The sequence below is a fragment of the Ornithodoros turicata genome, chromosome 4, assembly GCF_037126465.1.
Source record: "Ornithodoros turicata isolate Travis chromosome 4, ASM3712646v1, whole genome shotgun sequence".
Taxonomy (NCBI): domain Eukaryota; kingdom Metazoa; phylum Arthropoda; class Arachnida; order Ixodida; family Argasidae; genus Ornithodoros; species Ornithodoros turicata.
This window is the reverse complement of record NC_088204.1, coordinates 69,434-88,765: the sequence shown is the minus strand read 5'-3', so window position 1 is coordinate 88,765 and position 19,332 is coordinate 69,434. Positions and strand designations below refer to the sequence as shown.

At 44.3% G+C, this 19,332-nt stretch overlaps 1 protein-coding gene across 3 annotated transcripts in view; it reads left to right on the top strand.

Annotated features, from left to right (window-relative positions):
- The window catches only part of LOC135390551 (KN motif and ankyrin repeat domain-containing protein 1-like), a 41,841-nt gene extending 28,118 nt beyond the window's left edge, over nt 1–13,723 (top strand). For all 3 annotated transcript variants that reach the window (XM_064620250.1, XM_064620248.1, XM_064620249.1), the window contains 5 exons: nt 7,315–7,428; nt 7,617–7,817; nt 7,886–7,984; nt 8,042–8,127; nt 11,219–13,723. In XM_064620250.1, coding sequence (XP_064476320.1) covers nt 7,315–7,428; nt 7,617–7,817; nt 7,886–7,984; nt 8,042–8,127; nt 11,219–11,255 — 537 coding nt within the window. In that variant the 3' untranslated portion in view covers nt 11,256–13,723. The remainder of the gene's footprint in view (nt 1–7,314; nt 7,429–7,616; nt 7,818–7,885; nt 7,985–8,041; nt 8,128–11,218) is intronic.
- Nucleotides 13,724–19,332: the final 5,609 nt, after the last annotated feature.

Sequence of the window (19,332 nt, the reverse complement as noted above, 5' to 3'; positions counted from 1 at the left end):
TAATTTGATACAAAAAGTGTTTGGTCTACTACAAGTTGTTAAATGAATTTTATCAGTATGTTGAAACCACTCGATGTGATTCTCATGAACATGTCACCCCAGGGGAAGGCATGCACTCAGCTTCATTGAAATAAATTTAAATTTTACCTAGGCAGCAAATGGGGTACTTTAATGCAACTTTGCTCTATTACACTGTAAATTTACAATAAGCACAAGATGTTGGAATAAATTGTCATGTACTCATACTGAGGGAAACTTCTTTCTGTGCTTTGCTAATGGCTTGTGATTGGCATTTCTTCACGTCCATTGCTAACGTCCACTCTACAATACATGCAAAGAACCCTCAAGTTTAAGTGACATCATTGTGTCAGACCCATTCTTGTTATTTTAGAAATTTTAGGATGGCTGACTGTTTTCCCTTCAAAGGATGCCCCAACACAGTCCTCTAAAGTGGGTTAACACTCCTCTATTGAGTCTGCTACTGGACAAGTTTTGGTGTTCTCTGCATTACCCGTAGTACCTTACAGTGACAGTCACTTTTGGCTTTCTTTGTGCTTTCCTGTTGAGTCTTATTGTGGCAATTATTCCCCTGGACATGTGAAGAAGTTACTGGTGGATGGTTATGTATCTGCATTTTTTTTTTTTTTTTGTAAGCACTGAAAATGATGAGTACGAATGATAACTAACAAAACGAATACAAATTTCCAAATGATTGTTTGATTCATGATAGAACTTTAATGCCATGCAAACTCCAATCACTCTGTTTTTTTTTTGTTTTTTTTTTTTTTCTGTTCATTTTTTTTTTAGTGAGCACAAGTGTCACCTTAAAAGGAAAATGTTTTACCATGAAGGCACGCCAAAGCATACAGAAAATGTGTGTATGCTAAGAATGTACAACTATGGCATTACACTGATTGACAGTGAAATTACATGGTACAAAGGTCCTTCAGGGGCATGCTTTCTCAAAGTCTCGTAATGAGGTTCCCTCAAATTCCTCTGGGAAACCGCAGGCTCCATCGACGTGTACAGATGGTGGTAGCCTTTCACGTATCCACGTCATGCTGCAGTTACATGCAATGAAGTTGCCTGAGAAAACGAGAATTTTGTGGTGAAAGATGAAAGTCACTGAAAAGGTTAGCCAGCTTTAGGACTCGAACCCACATCTTCTGGATTGCCGGTCAAGGGCTCTACCAATTGAGCTAAGCTAACACGCCTTCTCAGCGACAATTTTGTGTTACATATTTGTAAGTAACAGTGACAGATAACCCATCAGCCTTTTAGTAATCTTTGGGGGTTCAAAGCTTCCAATCAGACTGATGGCAAGGTGTCTGCCAACCTGGAAAACCGGGAATTGTCGGAATTTTGATGCGACTGGAAAAGTCAGGGGATTGTCAGGGAAGTTGCCAAAAGTAGCTTAAATCAGGGGAAATTGCATGCAAGTACCATGACGACATGCAGTGAATGACGACCAGTGTGGTTGAGCGTCCACGCCGCAGCAACATTGCCGCGAGTAACAGTTCACCAATACAACAACCTCAGAGGCAGCAAAGTAGACCAGCTGATTTCCAGGTACCGTAATTTCACGTGTAGAAGCCGCATGGCAGATAAGCCACAGTACCCGTTTTTTGGAACGTTTTGAAAATTTTTGGGCAGATAAGTCGCGGGCAATACGACGCCACTGATTGTGCGACAAAGGAGACCATAAAGAAGGTCATAAACCATGTGGTCCATACTCCGGAGTCAGCATGGTGTGCAACAAAGGAGGTCAGTTCTAGTGTTCTACCAAGATCGGATTGTGCCCTTGTTGTGTGTTTTTCATGAATCGACGGGTCAGTGGTCTTCCAGAAGATATGAATCACTGTCACCACTTTCGTTAAAGCTGCTTGAGGGAAGGCAACAGGAAGGTCAGTCTACACGAATGTGGACGAGCCCCTGTTACGCATTGTTTGTGCAGTGGTAGGGCAGTGCTGCTCAGAGACAGTGCCGGCCTTTTCGTTAAAACCGGCATATGGGGAAAATACCAGGAAAAAATAGTCATGAGATAAGCTGCACCGGTGTATAAGCCACAGAGCGTCCGTGAGAGAAAAAAATCACGCATAAGCCGCGGGTAATGCGCGTAAAATTACGGTATATGCCTTTTCGTTGGGAGTTGTACAGATGATGCCTTTTGATGTTATAAGCACGAATCATGTCGAAGGGGACCCATTAGTGTTAATGCCTTTTTTGAAATAGGCTCCGATAAGTGCCTAAATGGGCACTTTACTTGCTGCTTCATGTTGATGACACGCTTCACCGCGCTACATCACAGAATGTAAGTGTCTCCCGCTGTACGCCTGTATTCCTTGTATCCAGTGCAAGACCACATTGTAGACCACATTTGCCCCTGCAGCTGTGCATAGTGGTGACCAGGGCTGTATAAGCTACTCACAAAGTGTAATAAACTTACAGCTACATGACTCTCAGAGTACCCAAGTTACAGGCAAAGTTACTTAGACAGAAGCACACCTCAGTTACTTCCAGTTACTCCTTTTCAAGGTGACATGTAAAACTTTGACACGCTGGTTCATCTTACCGGTTTGCTGGATTTTCTATCCTCCTTTGACGCACCGTGTATCATACGTAATACTTACTGAAAACAAACTTCTGAAACAACTCACTATGTGCTTGGCACCTAACACACAGGACCTAAAGAGTGCAAGTTTCTTGAAAAATAATTAAATCACAGTTACGGATACATGTTTCAGAAAGTAGTTGGTCGCAGTAATTAGTTACACAAAGAGTAATTACTTACAGTAACTCAATTACCTTTACTGTATTACCGCGCATTTCCCGGCATGCCGGGTTTTGCGAGGTAGACCAGCTTTTACGATCTGCCCTCCTGCTCTATCCCAGCATGCCGGATTAAGCGAGGTCAACGACAATGCAAGTACCAAACATTTATTACCTGACATACAGCTACAAATACACTACACTCATTTACATTTGTTCATCAGCAGAATCGCAGCTGTCTGTAAGGCCAGTCAGGTATTCGTCATCTTCGAGTGCTACAGAGCTTGATGACAAAGCGTCGCACAGACACTGGTGCAGCACGTTGGTTTCCACGCCACTAACAAGTCCACACTTTACAAAGGATTGTTTGATCATGTCTTCGGAAATCCGGCTTCACGCTTCTTTTGCCCAAAGTGCGACATAAGGTATGAAGCGGAACAGCGTTTTCTGGACCTTGTGTATTCAATCTCGCCGTCCCGCAGCCACGCCGTCCAGAGTTCTTTCATTGCCATCTTGAATATTCTGTTTCAAACAACATCAGCAGGCAGAGGAGCCATTCCTCCAGAAAAAATAGACAAAAATGTATTGTAGTGTTGCTTGAAGCTTGATTTCGTCACGGTTTTCAGGTGCGACAGCGCAAGGTAATCAACGGGGCCTGAAAAAGGCACCTGACCGGATACCCCACACTTTCTGCTTGTAACAGCTCATGAGTTCAGCCGTCATTTTGCCTTTCATTGCCACAGAAACGACGGCATCTTTAGGGAAATCGGCTTTTGACCCATTTTTTAGTCTCTTGAATATAATCATCGGTTTCAACTTGGTGCCATCTGCCATGGCAAACAGGACAACAGTATACCTTAACTTCTCTTTCCCGGTGGTTTTACATATGACATGCTTGACACCCTTAAAGTCGCAGGTCTTATACAGGGTGTCCCAGAAAACGTGTCATTGAATTATAATAAAAAAACTACGCCACCTAGAATCATGCGGTCAACGACATTTGTTCTTATTAGGTTTTTGCCACCTTGTAAAGTTAATGTCGTGTACCCCAAGTTTAATTATGCAAATATTTGCGAAGTGAACTCAGAAATTTGTCAAGGGAAGGTCGCTTTTTTACCCCACCAATATGAAGAGCGTGCCGAACTCACTCAAATTCAAGATAATTGACAGTGATATTCACGAGCTATCCCATCGGAAAAAATAGCCGAATATCATGCTTTTCGAAGCACAGGACCATAACGCGCGATGTCTTTCTGAGCGCAATCGCTCGCAGTCCGACGAAAGGAGGTTCCGAAGCCAGCCCACAGAGTGATAGTAGAAAAAGTAACAGCTCCTAAAATTGGGAGAGGGAAAGCATTATCCCAGCGAAAGTCGGACGTGATAAGCTATGCCTGCGTTATCTCTTTCTGCGATACCGGGGTGGGATGGGTTTCCAACCTCCTTTCGTCGGACTGACACAGATTGCGCTGAAAAATTCATCGTGCGCTATTCTGTGCGACCTCCGTAGAGCATGATGTTAGGCTATTTTTTCCGATGGGATAGCTCCTGAATATCCCTGTCAATTATCATTAATTTGAGTAAATTAGACACGCTCTTCACATTGGTGGGGTAAAAAAGTGACCTTTACTAGGCAAATTTCCGACTTAAGCTCGCAAAAATTTACATAATTAAACTTACGTTACACGACATTCACATGAGGAGGTGGCAAAAACCCAGTCAGAACAAATACCGTTGACCGCGTGACTCTAGGTGGTGTAGTTTTTTTTATTATAATTCAGTGACACATTTTCTGGGACACCCTGTAGATGACCCTCTGTTTACAAACATGTGACATCACAAGAAGACCGGTTTGAGGTTATATTTTGCTGTGGTGGGCAAGAAGCGGGAAAAACGCGTTGGCCGATAGGCTAGATAAAGCTGATAGTTCCCACCAGCATGCTTTGTGAGGCGGCATTACTTCATCAGTGATGTAGGGGTGCAGGCTGTCAACTGTGTGGCAAATCAAACCACATCAGCATTTCATCCATGTTACCAATATCCCCAAGTTGTATCTCGCTGATAGCTGAATTGTGGTAGCCATAAAGCATTTTCTGGCATCTTTTGCCCCACACTGGTGACTGTCCTGTTCACTATGCTGTATCTGTGTCGTCCCAGCCACCCATTGCTGGGCTCGATGCGAGATGCTGACACAGACATACCTTGTTTGCATTCCTCTGATATCCATGCGGCAAATTCTTCCTTCGTGGAAGGCACAATTCTTCTCTTTTGGATGGCGGCATCTTTCTCGGCCTTGCACGCGTTGAGCTGCTCTTGTAGCTTCATCCAGTCCTGGACGCACGGGCGAGGAATCAAGGAGAAACGTGCCGTGGCACTGATGTTTTCATGAAATTCCGAAAGTTTTTCAAGCACTTCCAATTTGAAGGGTAATGTATAGCTTCGGATGCACCTGAGACCAGCACTTGTTCCTTCTTCCATACTGCGAAATCGCGGAATGCCGCAGGGTCCTCTACTACCAAACTCCCAAAACGGGTTAAAATACGGGTCAGTTAGAACTTGTTGATAATGTGGTGGGGATAGGGTGTTCTTCCCGCTGACCTCTTTGTGGCTGTCATTGAACCATGCATAATCCCCAGGAGCCCTTGTCCCCGGAAGCATTGGACTATTGAGTATGGTATTTCCCGGCATGCTGCTCAACCTCGGTTTATCCCGGCATGCCGGGAAATGCGAATTTGTATGTCTTGCAACCAATCATGAGGGAATTGAAGGAGGGAGCTGTTGAGATGATTTGCATTGAACAGAACAAGTCTGTCGATGATAAAGTGTCTCAAGTACCGTGGGCCATCCATGAGATATGAGGGACACTGTGGACCACTGCAGAGAAGAGTGGTGAAGGGTATCAGAACAACCGGAGCCAGCACACGTGGAGGCATGTCTGGAAAATTAGCACATTAAAAACATGCTCATTATTGAAGTGGTCAGTGGGATGACCTTTGCACATAAGCCACATGAACCATCTTGAAACTGCCATAGGAAGTGTGCCTTCTGTTATGCCCACATGTTGCATTGTGACATGGGCTGCAGAAGAGATTCGGGATCAGCTCCCTTCTGCAGGTGTGCTGTGCTAAAAATGTTATGTAGTGACCTAATGTTGTGCGGCAAACAAGAAATAGAATTTAATGTTCATGGGAGTTCAAGGGGCAGTGCAAAACCCTGCTTTTCATTGTAGCGTTTCGTTAACAAATGTGCCATGGGCAGAGGTGAGATCAAGTTCACCACATACTGTCTAGGATGAAGGACCTGATGGGTTCAATGCTTTTAGTCAACTCTCAGGAGGTAAAAATCTGGTGCTTTTACATGAAATCCAGCAATTAGATTAACCATCAGGTGAAAGTAAACCCAAGGTTTTGGTCAACCACCTAGAATATCATGAAAGGATGCATGGGTTTTGTGTACAGTTTAACATGGGTTATCCTAATAATTTGCGGGCATGTTTGTAGAGTATCTTGCAGGACTTTAAATTCACAGTGTCTTATAGTGGAATTCATCTGTGTGCTGGAAGGACACTGAGATTATCGGCACCATATATATCGGCACTCTTCCTTGCTGAACTTGACGTTGATGATGGTATCATTTCCTCGAGCTTCAGGTCGTTGTAGGGACAGGAACATAAAACATAAGCAAACAAAGCAACACAAATATATTGATGTTCAACACTTGATAACGGAGAGCTGGTGGTTAAGCAGGGTTCTTATCTTTTATTGTGCTGAGCTGGGCATGCATTTTGTTTACTCCCTGTTTGTTCTCCAGTTTCACTTTGGGAAAGGAAAATGCTCCCTATCTTTGGAGGACATCTTCACTGGAATTGCAAGGAAGCACATGATGCTCCACTTGACCTTGTGACAACTATGACATCTATTTTGAGATGGTCCCAGATTATTACATGTTTTTTTTTTTTTTTTCGTATACGGAACTTTATTCCTCTCTCTTTCTTTCCTTTTTTTTTTCCTAGTCCCGCTCTTCTTTCAATAGGAACCTAAAACCTACATGTATGTGTAGTTTCCAAGTATAACTTCGTTTTATCATATACCGATCAATTGCAGAATAAAATTTTGAGTGCTATGAAAGAGCTTAAAAGCTAGGTAATATTTACAACTTTTATTCAGGATGGAGGATTTAATAGGTAATATATGTATGCTGCATTGTGTTCAGTGTGAATGCTCTGATGACTTGACATAGCTTTTACACAATGCTGAAAGTCCTGCAAAGGATAATGTGGATAGAAAATATTAAATGAGAAGTGTGTTTCCATATTAAATGTCTTTTTTGGCAACAATTCTGTTTGTCCCAGTCTTTGCTATGCCACATCTTGCCCACATAAACTGTTTTGTTATTGACACGTTACTATAAGATATCAGTAAAATATCAACTATGAACTATGAGCAGTAGCCAGTCTGATGTTCAGACATCAGAGCTGGTGGGTGGGGCTGAAGAATAGCAGATTTATGTGGCATTTTGAATATGTGGGGTTTCATTCCACTTATGCAGGCAGGCTACACATGCATGATGCTGGTGTCATTGACTGAAATAAAAAATGACACTCACAGACACGTCGTCCAGAGGCTATTCCAACTGGGTGATGTCAACACCAAGGCCACTCAGGTAGACACCAGAAATTGTACTTTTTATAACAATAGGTAATTCATTAGAATAGTGAATAGAATAGTACTTGAAACCTGAAACTTGATTATTTTGACTTGGCCTGCAAAATTTGGCAGTTAGGATTTTGCTGCATCTAAGTAATGGCAAAAGGGGGAATGTGTTCACATTTGTTCTTTTAATTAAATTAGAATGGACAAACTGCACTGATGCTAGCAGCCAGCCATGGACGTCTGGAGACAGTCAAGCTATTGTTGGAAGGTGGGGCTGAGCCTAATGTGCAAGACAATGAAGGTTCGACTGCTCTCATGTGTGCCGCAGAGCATGGACACATTGAGATTGTGCGTGCTTTGCTGGCGCATCCTGACACAGAACTGAGCCTCGTTGACAGTGTAAGTGCAGCAGAAAAATGTGTCATTCCTCTTTTTGAGACTAATTTACTGAAGGAATAAATGTGCAGGATGGAAGCACTGCTTTGCAGATAGCTATGGAGGCTGGACACAAAGATACTGCTCTTCTCATTTATGCCAGCAGCAATTTTTCCAGGGGAAGCTCTCCGGTAACTTTCTATCTTTAGGCACTGTCAAATCTACAGTAGATGTCACATTTTGTGCAGTATTCCTCTTTGAGAATCCGCAAGTCAGTCACCCCAAGGTCGACGCCCCCTCCCAGTCGAACCCCTAGAACCCCACCGCCTCCGAGGTAAGTTCCGTGTCACTTGACTAGTGCACTTTTCTGCTCAAACACCCCACAAGGGAGTGCACTAACTATACACAAAGAAAAAAAATGAAGTCTCAATGTGCACTCGACTACTGTGAATCATCCATCATCTTGTTTGAATCACAATCTTCCCATCCATCCCAAGAAATTCCAGTTATCAAAAGGATTTTTACAATGGGCGTTTGCGTGAGATCATGTTCATGACCAATCTCATCTAATATGCAAGGGAAGCAATATATACAGTGCTTGCATCGTACACCGACATCAGATCTTCTGGTACTACCACAGATTGAGATGCTTTTAGACATCATGCAAAGAAATATCCTTTCTTTCCCCATGTGGTGTCCTTGCCAAATTCAATGTCTGCATATTAAGGCGGGGTCCCATAGCCTCGATTTGAGCAGCAGCAGCAGAGCAACAGCAGCGGAGCAGCAGAGCTGCAGCGACACGAGCAGTCCCATAGCACTGGGCGAGAGCAGCAGCGCTGCCGAGCTGCAGAAATTCCCTGCTGCTCTTAGTATCCGAATTTTTTGGTTGCTGTGCTGCCCTGTTGCTCTGCAGCCTGAGCAGCCGGTCTCGAAAGCCAATCAGGAGGCTGGTTGGTATTGTTTTCGTTCGACGGTGTTTAGGGTTAGCAGGGCGGTGAGTGACGGCAGAAGGTTTGTTTCTGGTTGTTCCGTGATTTGACCCTGAAGACCTGGATACGCTTGTGATTGCCAGTAGTTTGGAGTGAGTGTTCAATCATCGGGACTGCGTGAAGTGCACTTTCAGGACATAATTCAGTTCATAAAGTTCAATAAAGTGTTCGACCGAACCTACGTGATACATATGTTGTGTACCAGTTGTAGCTACATGTTTGCTTGTTTTCTGGAAAGTACTGACCCGTGACCTGGTAACGTACAAGCACTTTCACGTCCATGCCGTGTGAAAACCAAATCAAACAAATTTCTTGTGGTCGGTATTCCAAGACCTTGCTAGGTGGTTGTAAATGAAACTGACCCTTGAAAAGGGTCAGATGGAGATAGACAACGTTCAGACAACAAAAAAAGGTTCGATAGAGATAGATAATGAACCCATTCCTTGTGAAAACAGGCAGAAAGCAGTGAGTACTAGCAGAAGGGGCCTTTGTTTTTGTTAGACAATTTTATTTCACTAAGAGCAACATACGCATTTGACATTCACCGTAAATCAAAATATCGAATACTGTAGTAACGAGGCAATATTTATACGACAAAATCCCGTAGAAGAATCTCCACACAACACAGCAAGGACTGTTCTGCACAGTAGTAGGACGAACCTACGTTGAATGTCATGAAACTGACTACACATCAACGAAGAGTCAATCAGGTAATACGAGGCTCAGACCACCACCACACTCATCTCAAAGTTCACTTATGAGCTCCAAATCCACAATATATCTCTCACACAAACGCCTTTCACCTAGGATTGCGTTCCTAGGTGTGTGCACTAAAAGGCTTAGCCGCTGCGTACGCCTTCGGAATGTGCGAAATGTAAACAATGGCACAGTTGCCAACACGTTTTGTGTTTCCTAAGACGCTGCTGCCGCTAATTCAAAGCGAAGCTATGGGACGCCTTCAGCAGCAGAGCAGCGGCAGCAGAAAGCTGCTCTGCTGCCATGTTGCCGTGTTGCTGCTGCTGCTTGCATAAAGCTATGGGACCCGGCCCTTATTCTGACACTATATCAAGCACTCTGTCTTCTGTCATCATTCTCTTCACTTACAGCAGCAACTGCCCATCATCACTGCATTGCTAGCGTACGATAGTTTCAGCCAACGCCGTCTATATACAGAATGCCTCCTCTCGCTCTCTTTCACGTAGATGCATAAAGTCAGTTCGAGACTATTTTGAAACACAGGCTTTCTGTGGCTACCAGTGGCTGATAGTGGCTTGTCTGGATAGCTATCGCCATTGAAACCTCAGTGGTGCTGTGTCTCTAGGTGCTGTTTGTTTCAACCCATTGCATCATAGCCTCTTTTTCCTCAACAAGACGCACACCACTGCGGCTGCCTAGATGGTGCTGGTGCGTTAAATATGTGAAGAAAAAAAGTACAATCATTTTTGCTTCCATGGTGCACTAATTATGTGACCAAGCATGTACTGTCGACCCACGTTTATCCGGACTTCATATGTCCGGATCCTGCGCTATCCGGACAAAAAAGCGTGGGGACGGATTTCTCCCCACGTATTTCGCCCTCGTTTATCTGGACTTCAGCTTCCGGACTCGGACGAGAATTCCAGGGAACACAAATTACTAATACCCAACAATCGGCTTCAGTTATCCGGTCATTGTCCAGGAATGACACTTGGCCCACACCTAGTCAAGCGAGGTCGAGAACCTTCGTCGTGGCCTTCTTTTTACTGACACAGAGACTGTGTTGCTGGGAAGAATTTTCTCCCTTTCCGACATTTCACAAAAGTAACAACAACAACAACAACTTTATTTTCGGTCTTGGAGAGTGGGGAGTTTCATCGCAACAGGCGATACTCTACCCCTTAGTAATCACAAAAGTAATCCACTGAGCAGTCTGGTGATTTCAGACTGAGAAGGTCCACAACGAGGACACCTGCGCTGCAATCATAGACGACGACATCGTCAGTGTCGTCGCGTCCGATAGTTTTCAAGAAGAATCTGATGATGAAAGCGTAGATGCACTAGCTGTGACGGTAGAATATGAGCGGGCGGCACTGAGAACAGCGCTATTATTTTTCGAGCAACACAACAATATTTTGCAAGTCAATGCCATTCGCAGAGGTTTGCAAGAACTGGATGCGTGTATTAGAATGAAACAGATGACAATGGATAGTTTTTGTGGAATGGTCAATAAAGATCTCCTTTTAGGATCACCCTGGAATTTAACGTTAAACTTATCCGGTTCCCCTGCTATCCAGACATTTTCACAGGAAATGAAGCTGTCCGGATAAACGCGGGTCGACTGTACATATTTTAATAACTCTAATGGTACTGGAAAAAAAATTCATCTGTTTCCACATACAAATGCTACACTACTTTGCGGCAGTAAATTTACATTTACTGACATTTGTATTTTCAAAGTCCTGCACGTTCTAGAAGATCATCGTCTTCTCATTGAACAATACTCCAACATTGGAAGCCACAGCCCTCTTTCGACCCATCATCGTCCAACGAATGGAGCCGTCCACGAATCTCATGGTAGTCGTACAGACATTTGGGCTGTGCTTGTTATGCTACCCAATGCAAAGCACGGTTCTGCATGTGTGCCTAATGCTGTGCATTGAGAACTTGCTGAAGCAATTTGATAATGAAACACCTTTTTTGGCACCTTCACAAATTTCTGAACCGACACATTCGATGAAGGCTCAGTTTTGCGAGCCAGAAATGTATGTCAACAGGGTAGACCTGGTAGACACACGTATGCACACTCCACAAAACAATTACTTTTTTAGTTTCCTCTTGCAGTGTCCATCCATCCCGGATCACGCTGTTTTATTGTTCATGGCACTAGTATATAACTCACATTAGTTAGGACATGTGAAAGGAATGCTACGAAGGATAAAGTGTGCTATTTATTAACTAATGTGATAAATAGAGCCCGGATTCCTAGGCAAATGCCTATTTTTTTCGTGTGGTTCTAATAGTGCCTTTTCGATACATGAGCACGAATTGGGTGCTGGGGAACCTCCTGTATCGGTTTGATAGTGCCTATAAATGTATATTCTGGCATTGGTGCCTATTTTGGCGTAGATGCCTAAAACTCCGATTAACTCCCTACAGTTTGTAACGTTAGCAAGCTCCCTTCCTCTCGGGCTATCGGGGCCATAGGTACACGAGCGAACGTGCCACCGCATTCAGTGTAAGAAGAATTGATCCCCCATACACGGCCCTTGTGGTAATGCTGAAAATGAAATCTAGAAGGTGAAACCTAAATTGAGGACTAAGAAATTTTAGCGTCACACTAAAGCTTCCGATGCTCGCCAGCCGGGGGGTGATATAGTGGGAAGGTGCGGTCAGCCGGCTCTGAAGTGGTGCACCCAGAGGAGGGAGAAAAATATCACCAGTAAATGGACAAGTCCTCCCGAGAAGTGTCGTAGGACCAATAAGTTTTGCATTTTGTGCAGCAAAAATTATGAAAACAGTCACAACCACCATTTACAGTATTGCTCCTGCAGATAAAACTGATTTATTCACTTTCTTTTTGCGCTTTCGGTGCTACAGATGTGAAAAACGCAACAATTTATAGGACCCATAATGCCATTTTTAGTGCCTAAGTCGGGATTTTTCGCACCTTTTATAGGCGCCTAAAACAAGGTTTGTTCGGGCCTAAAAATCCGGGCTCTAGTGATAAGTTTCCATGAATCAAATGTCAACAGGGGCATTGTTGGTCTTTGTTTGCTGTGTCATGGAAAGCAGGAGTAGATAATTAAACATTTGTACGCCTGTACATATTGCTGTGTCGCGAAACATTGTTATAAGCACCCATTTGTGCACAATTTTAATTTGCAGTTGTCTTATACTTTTAATTTTTGTTGAATTGCTACTCGAGAATTTTGAGCAACATAGTCTGGATCTGTCGACACACACACATGAACTGCACGAGTGAACCCTATTTGTGCTGTTTGCATCATAATAGCATCAACAAGGAATTTAGTTTTATTTGGTCTGTTAGTGCTTTATTATGCTTCTGTTAAAATGATTGTAATATTTTCCCCAACCTTTGCTTCGAGAGGTACTCCTTGGTGAACTCTTGTTATACATATACACATATATTGCACTTGTGTCGTTTTACTCTGTTTAGTGTTCACCATAGAAAAACTTTCACTGTATGACAGTCAAAATATTTTGTTAGGCTCAAATGTCGTATTTTGTCTTTGAAGGCTTTTGTTAACTTGAAATGTTATTAGTAGACATGCTGATTTTACCTTATCTGTTTTGTTTATATGCTTTGCACCACTATTCACCACTTCAGAGCCGGCTGACCGCACCTTCCCACTATTGTACGCAGGGTACATATTGTACCTCTTGCTCTCAAACTTCCTGTACTCATCCTTCAACTCTCTATCCTATTCCTATGTTCCATTTTGGTTTCCTTAGCCTTTGTGCACACATTCCAAAAGGTGACTCATTTTCTTTCAACTGTTACGAATCATGCAGCGAGATTTTTTCAGTTAAGTTATTTGCTTCCTCCCGCAAGTCAAATAATTGTTACATGGAACCCAAAAAGGACCTTGACCTCTTCAGTTCTCACACAGGAAAACCATTTCTCACAGTAGGAGGAAATGTTGATTTGTTTTGTGAACACATTCACATTTTTGTCGGCTTTGTTTATGTCAAATGGGTGAGTGATTTTGTTGTGATAGACAAAGCAAGTGTAATAATGCTATTACTAGATATGTATCCAAACAAGGTGCTGTTGATCATCTTACTTTGTTAATCTCTAGTAGAACGCCTCTGACATGACTAGCAGCTGTGTGGTTTTAGTTTAGTCTGTAGAATTATTCTTGAAATGTTTTTGCAGTCGTCTTGTTACCTTGCTATGAGCAGCACCATTGAATAAAAGAAAATAGATTCACACAGCCCTAATTTACCTCTGAGAGAATAATATTGTGCAAGAATATAAAGAAGGGATCTATATAACGATGATGGACAACATTTAATGGACACCTATGCCTATACGATAAACAGCAATGAACGAGGCCCACTCACCAGCGGTAATACCGCTGATGTTCAATGTGGTACGCGGGTGATATAATACGCCACAAACAAACTGGCGACAAGCTTATCGGAGGCTTCGAAACTATCGAGCTTCATGCTCCCGTACCACACGTTTTGTTCAGGGTACCTGTGCTTTGTAAAACTGACTTGATGAGAAAGACTCCAGCGGGTTTGAAAACCGGCGCACAAGACTCCGTCGCTGAAGATCCTTTGTTCCCAGGATATTGTCAGGATCAGATGGTTCCAGTATCACCTTGTTGCAGTAGTCTATGAAGAGACCATACAGGTGAAGGAAGGTCTCTAAGGAAATTATTGAGAATCATCTCGCCATTCGCCGACATCCGTTCGTCCTGTTCTGGAGGAATGTTTTTCGAATGGGACTATACTGCTGTCTCAATGATTTCTCCTTCTGATATGCTGACTTTGTTCAGGAACCGGTCGACCCCAGCTTCATTCTGAAGCCTGTGGAAACCAAAGTTCCCACAACCCGGGGCGTCAGCCCATCTGTTCCGCACGCGAAGGAATAAGCAACACAACAGAGATTCAATCAAACAACATCCAAGGTTTATTTTACCTTCCAACTAACCCTTCCTACCGTGGTTCTGCCACAGCGAGGAATTCCCTAAAAGCCAGGCTTCTTGCCTTAAATAACAAGCGGTCACGCCCCCCAGCGATGCCTGCATGCCTAGCCACAAGCCTTCTGATGGGACTGCAATCTTTCAGGAAGACGTCTAGGTCATCTAAGAGAAATTTGGTCGATGTAGTTGCATTGCAGTATTGGTCATTACTACTTCTGTGCACGTCGTTCTCATGGGATGACGCAATCAGGCTGTCCAGGTAAATCCCTGAACCACTTCTTGCCGGCTCTTCTGAAAATAAGGTGCGCGAATAATGCATCCCTGAGCTCGTCACAGTTTTCTGCTAGTCTTCGACGACATATTCCTTGAGCTGTCTGACTTCGTGCCCTCCGGTCTCTGTTTCTCATCGTCTTGAATTTCCTGTGTGCTCGCTTCAGAGACAAGGGAGCCTGCTTCACTCTTTACATTCTCGGGAAAATTTTGTTGCATACTTCTGGAACTTCTCTCACTGACGGAGAAGTCTTCAGACACTGAGAACATCGGTGTATCATTACCATCACGCCTTGTCACGTCCAATGTAGATCACCTTCAACTTCAGACAGATTTTTGGCGAGTTGACTGAACGTGTCTTTCACGTTTTCGCCACATTCTTCAACGACATCAGTCCTGTCAAAGTTGAAGTCCTGTTGAACTTTGTCGTAGCTTTCGGCAGCATATCTTCATTTTTCAGTGAACATGACGCCTTGTCCTCGACTACAGCGTTCCTCATTGCCTCTTTAGCCTCTCCAGGCATCACGGAAGAACTTTCAGGCTGCTGGCTTCACTGTCAGCTCGCGACACAACTATGTTGGAGCCTACAATCTCTGCACCGTCCTAGTCTCTATTCTCAGGCTTTTGTTGTTCCTTCGGAATGAAGGTCACTGCAGCAGCGCTATTAAGCACCGACGGAATCTTCTTGTTTCTAAGGTCAAGCTTCCTTCCAGTATCGAAGTCTTTTAAAACAGTCGAGCTATCTGCTCCTTGCAGTAAAGTTTTTCCACTGTTTCTCCAGCAGCTGGAGCGCCCTCTACCGGCCACGTGTTAACGCTTGGGTAGTACTCTCCTACTTTCCTTCGGTTAGACTTGTCCCGCTAAATGATACCCATTAAAGCGAAGCTTATTACAGTTGCTCATTACAGTGCACCTTTATTTAGTGGCTCTAGGCTGGACAAAGTTACACTGTGCGTTTGCAGTTTTTTTGTAATGAAACACGTATGAGACGCGACAAGCTTGTCAGGCATGACTAGCAAGGCAAACCTCGCCAAAATAAAGGAGTGGAATACTCCCAATTTCTCCAGTGGGTTTGGCATTTGTACGGTTGCTGGTTTTTACGTTTTTTCATTTCTTTTTTTTTGTGTTCACTTTTATTTTTTCTGGTTTCTGACGAATGTGTTTGTGTTCTCTTTTCATATATTCTTTGTGAAATTCAAGGGTGAGGTGAAATTGCGGTGCTACACGGTCATCCTTATAGGAAGGGCCCGTTATAAATAACTGAGTTTTAGCATACCGTACGCTGTCGCCTTTGGATACGTAAGGGATAGCGTCTGGGTTCTGCGCAGTGCGCAAAGGCCTGCTTATGTCTTGCGCGTGCAAAGAACTACCAACGCAGTCCCAAAAGCAACAGCGTACGTTATACTAAAACTCAATATTAAGTGTGCAGCAAAATATGCAGAAATCCACCCCCCTCATTACAGTGCTCTCTAAACAACAAGCTAAAAGGACCTTACGTCATATTAAGCTAAAGGTGTCGTCATGTCTACTATTCAATGAAAGAATGAAATTTTTGAAATTTCATTTTCGTTTCGAACGTATCAGCAGAGCATACCATTAAAGTTGTGCAATGAGCTCTCACAGACATAGTTTCATTGATGCCAGACAGCCACCAGGCCAACGAATTGGAAGCTCAGTACCCATGGCAGTTTTAATCTAAATTTATTATCATCTGTACCGTTTGCGAATAGTTTATGCAAACCCAGCGGCCAACGTGGCTATGACCTATACCTCTCTTTTAACTCTATATACGTATCCACCCCCCGTAACCATAACAACACCATAACCATTCAACCATAACATAACAATTCAACAAACCGACAACTACTGATATTTACATGCCGAAATAGAAATTCGCAAAAGTCTGGGATTTTGGCATGGTTCCAAACCAGCACACATTGCGACAATGCACCGGGACATCTTCAGTACTAGTCAAGTTATGTGCATTCACAAGTACTTGACCCTTTGACAGCTCTACTTTGTCCAAAAATTTGTCCAGGAAGTTCATAGGGCAGAAACCGTGTCATAACAACAACCATCAACTTAAGCTACTTCTAAGGCCAAATAAAGCAGGAACAGCCGCAACGCAGACAAATTGCGCAGTCCCACTACCCAACATTAGGTTAGGTTGCGTTTGCATATTCCCTTTTGAGTCAGGGCGGGTATCTCAAGATACCACAGGCTGGGTCAGGACTACGGTCCAGACTGATCCACCTGACTGACCTGCTGGTAGGGTACATACGACGCTGGCTTCACCTGCGTGGTACAAGGAGCAGATAGACTTGAGAACTATGGAAGAGCGGTCTTTTGCAAGACGTTTTTGACCCAAACGTACGAAGCTCTTGTTGGTGGCGCGCTCTAGCATCGGTTAAAGTGTTCGTGCTGTCGTTATCGTCGTTTGTATTTGGGTGAAAGAGAAAGATGTAGAAATAAATGCATGCGCCAGCGGGGCACGAGGCCACCTGCGTTGAGCCAACGTTGGTTGAGCAAATTCTCTAGCAGTAAGCCTTGTCGTTCGGAATCTACCTACAAAGGGTTATGGGCCCAGAATGGCCATAACAAGCCGCTCCAAGAAGTTCTTCGCCGACTCGCTGTTAAAGGCTACAAAGGACATGACGCAAACGGTAAGCCATCTTGAGAAGTTGGATAAGGACAATTACCCAACGTGGCTGTTTAAGATGACCGTGTACCTGAAGACCAAGGGACTGTGGAACGCGATCACAGAGCGTCTGCGACGACGGAGTTAATCCAGCAATGGGACAAAAAGGAGCCCCGAATGTCATCGTCCAATCACTAGCGACGGCACAAACAAGCAGCGTCATTAATCAGACCACGGCGAGAGGAGTGTGGCAAAAGCTTCAAGATACCAATAGAGGAAGAGTTCTAGAGAGAAATCTAGCCTTAAAACGTGAGCTAAACAGTGGAAAAGTCAAGAGAGCGGCACGGAATACATGCAACGAATTGAGTACCTGGCAGAGCAGCTACGTGTGCTGGGAGAAAATATAGAAGATGCCGAAGTCGCTTCTGTAGCAATCTAAGGGCTCCCGAAGGCATACTACGGCGTGGCTAGAAGCTTCGACGCGTGCAACGCATCTGACCTCACACCAGAGAGGATAAAGCACGCCATTGTGCAAGAGGAGCAACGTCGACAAGCAGACGCCAGTGACGAGACAGCGTACAAGGTACGAGCACATCAAGGTCGTGGAACAGAGAAATGCTACAATTGCGGAAAACCAGGACATTTTGCAAGAGACTGCTACCCTTTAAGAGGCCGCGGTCACAACTTGGACAGGAGAGGAGCAACGCCCGGTACAAGAGGCACCAGCAGAGGCAGAGGAAGCCCAAGTGCAAGGATGGTCAGGTCCGACGAGGACAACACCGAAGAATGCTCGTCGATGCCGAAGGAGTACGCATTTGGGACGACGGAAAACCACCCATCGCATGGAAGTTGGGCCATTGACTCGAGCGCGAGCAGCCATATGACCGGGTGTCGAGATGTTCTTTTCAGCTATAAAGATGAAAGAAAGCATGTCACTTTGGCCGACGGAAGAGTACTGAAGGCAGTGGGAGTTGGAAGTGTCAAGTTTGAAGCAGCAAGTGGGAGGAGCGTCAACTCCCTGACGGCGAAGAAGGTACTATACGTCCCAGGGATGACTGATAACCTAATTTCAGTATCCAAGCTCACCGAAAATGGTCTAAGGGTGTTATTCGAAGACGAGGTCTGCGAAGTTTACAGCAAGAGAGAGCTCATCTTCACAGCACAAGCGGAGTGTGGAATTTACAAGATGATTGCGAACGTCCTCGTTCCGACAACAGAACATGCAAGCCCGTCCAAAGATGATTCGGCTGGCCTGTGGCACAGAAGAATGGGACACGAAAACTATGCGACGTTCCTAGAAATGCAACGGCGGAATGTAGTAAAGGGTCTGGCAAGCTTCTCCAGCAGCTATATGCCCCGTGTACCAGCCGCATACATAGAAAGCAGACTCGAAGTACATTCCCAATAGTGAAAGAACAGCGAAGAAAACAGCTTCTGGACTTGATCCATATGGACATTTGCGGACCATTCCCGGAGACTTCAATTGGCGGAAGCAGATATTTTTTGGTCATAGTGGACGGCCACAGCAGAAAGGTATCAGTCCGGTTTCTCAAGTACAAAGATGAAGCTACCGAAGAGGTGAAAAACTTCGTACAGCTGGCCGAAACCCAAACCGGGAAGAAAATAAAGCACGTACGTACGGACAATGGAGGCGAATTTACTGGCCAGGAGATACAAGATTTCATTCAAGAGGAAGGGGATCGTACACGAGAGGGCAGTACCTTACTCGCCCGAACAAAATGGCATCGCCGAACGTGCAAACAGGACGTTAGTGGAAACAGCAAGGACGCTGTTACATGAAGCTAGTTTGCCGGGAAGATTCTGGGCCGAGGCAGTGAACACTGCTGCTTACATCCGGAATCGTTGCCGCAAGAAGATTCTGCAAGGAAAGGTGCCAGAAGAGATATGGACCGAAAGAAAGCAGTCCGCGCGGTACTTCAAAGTGTTCGGCTGCACTGCCTACGCATGGATTCCATCAGCTACGTTGGAAG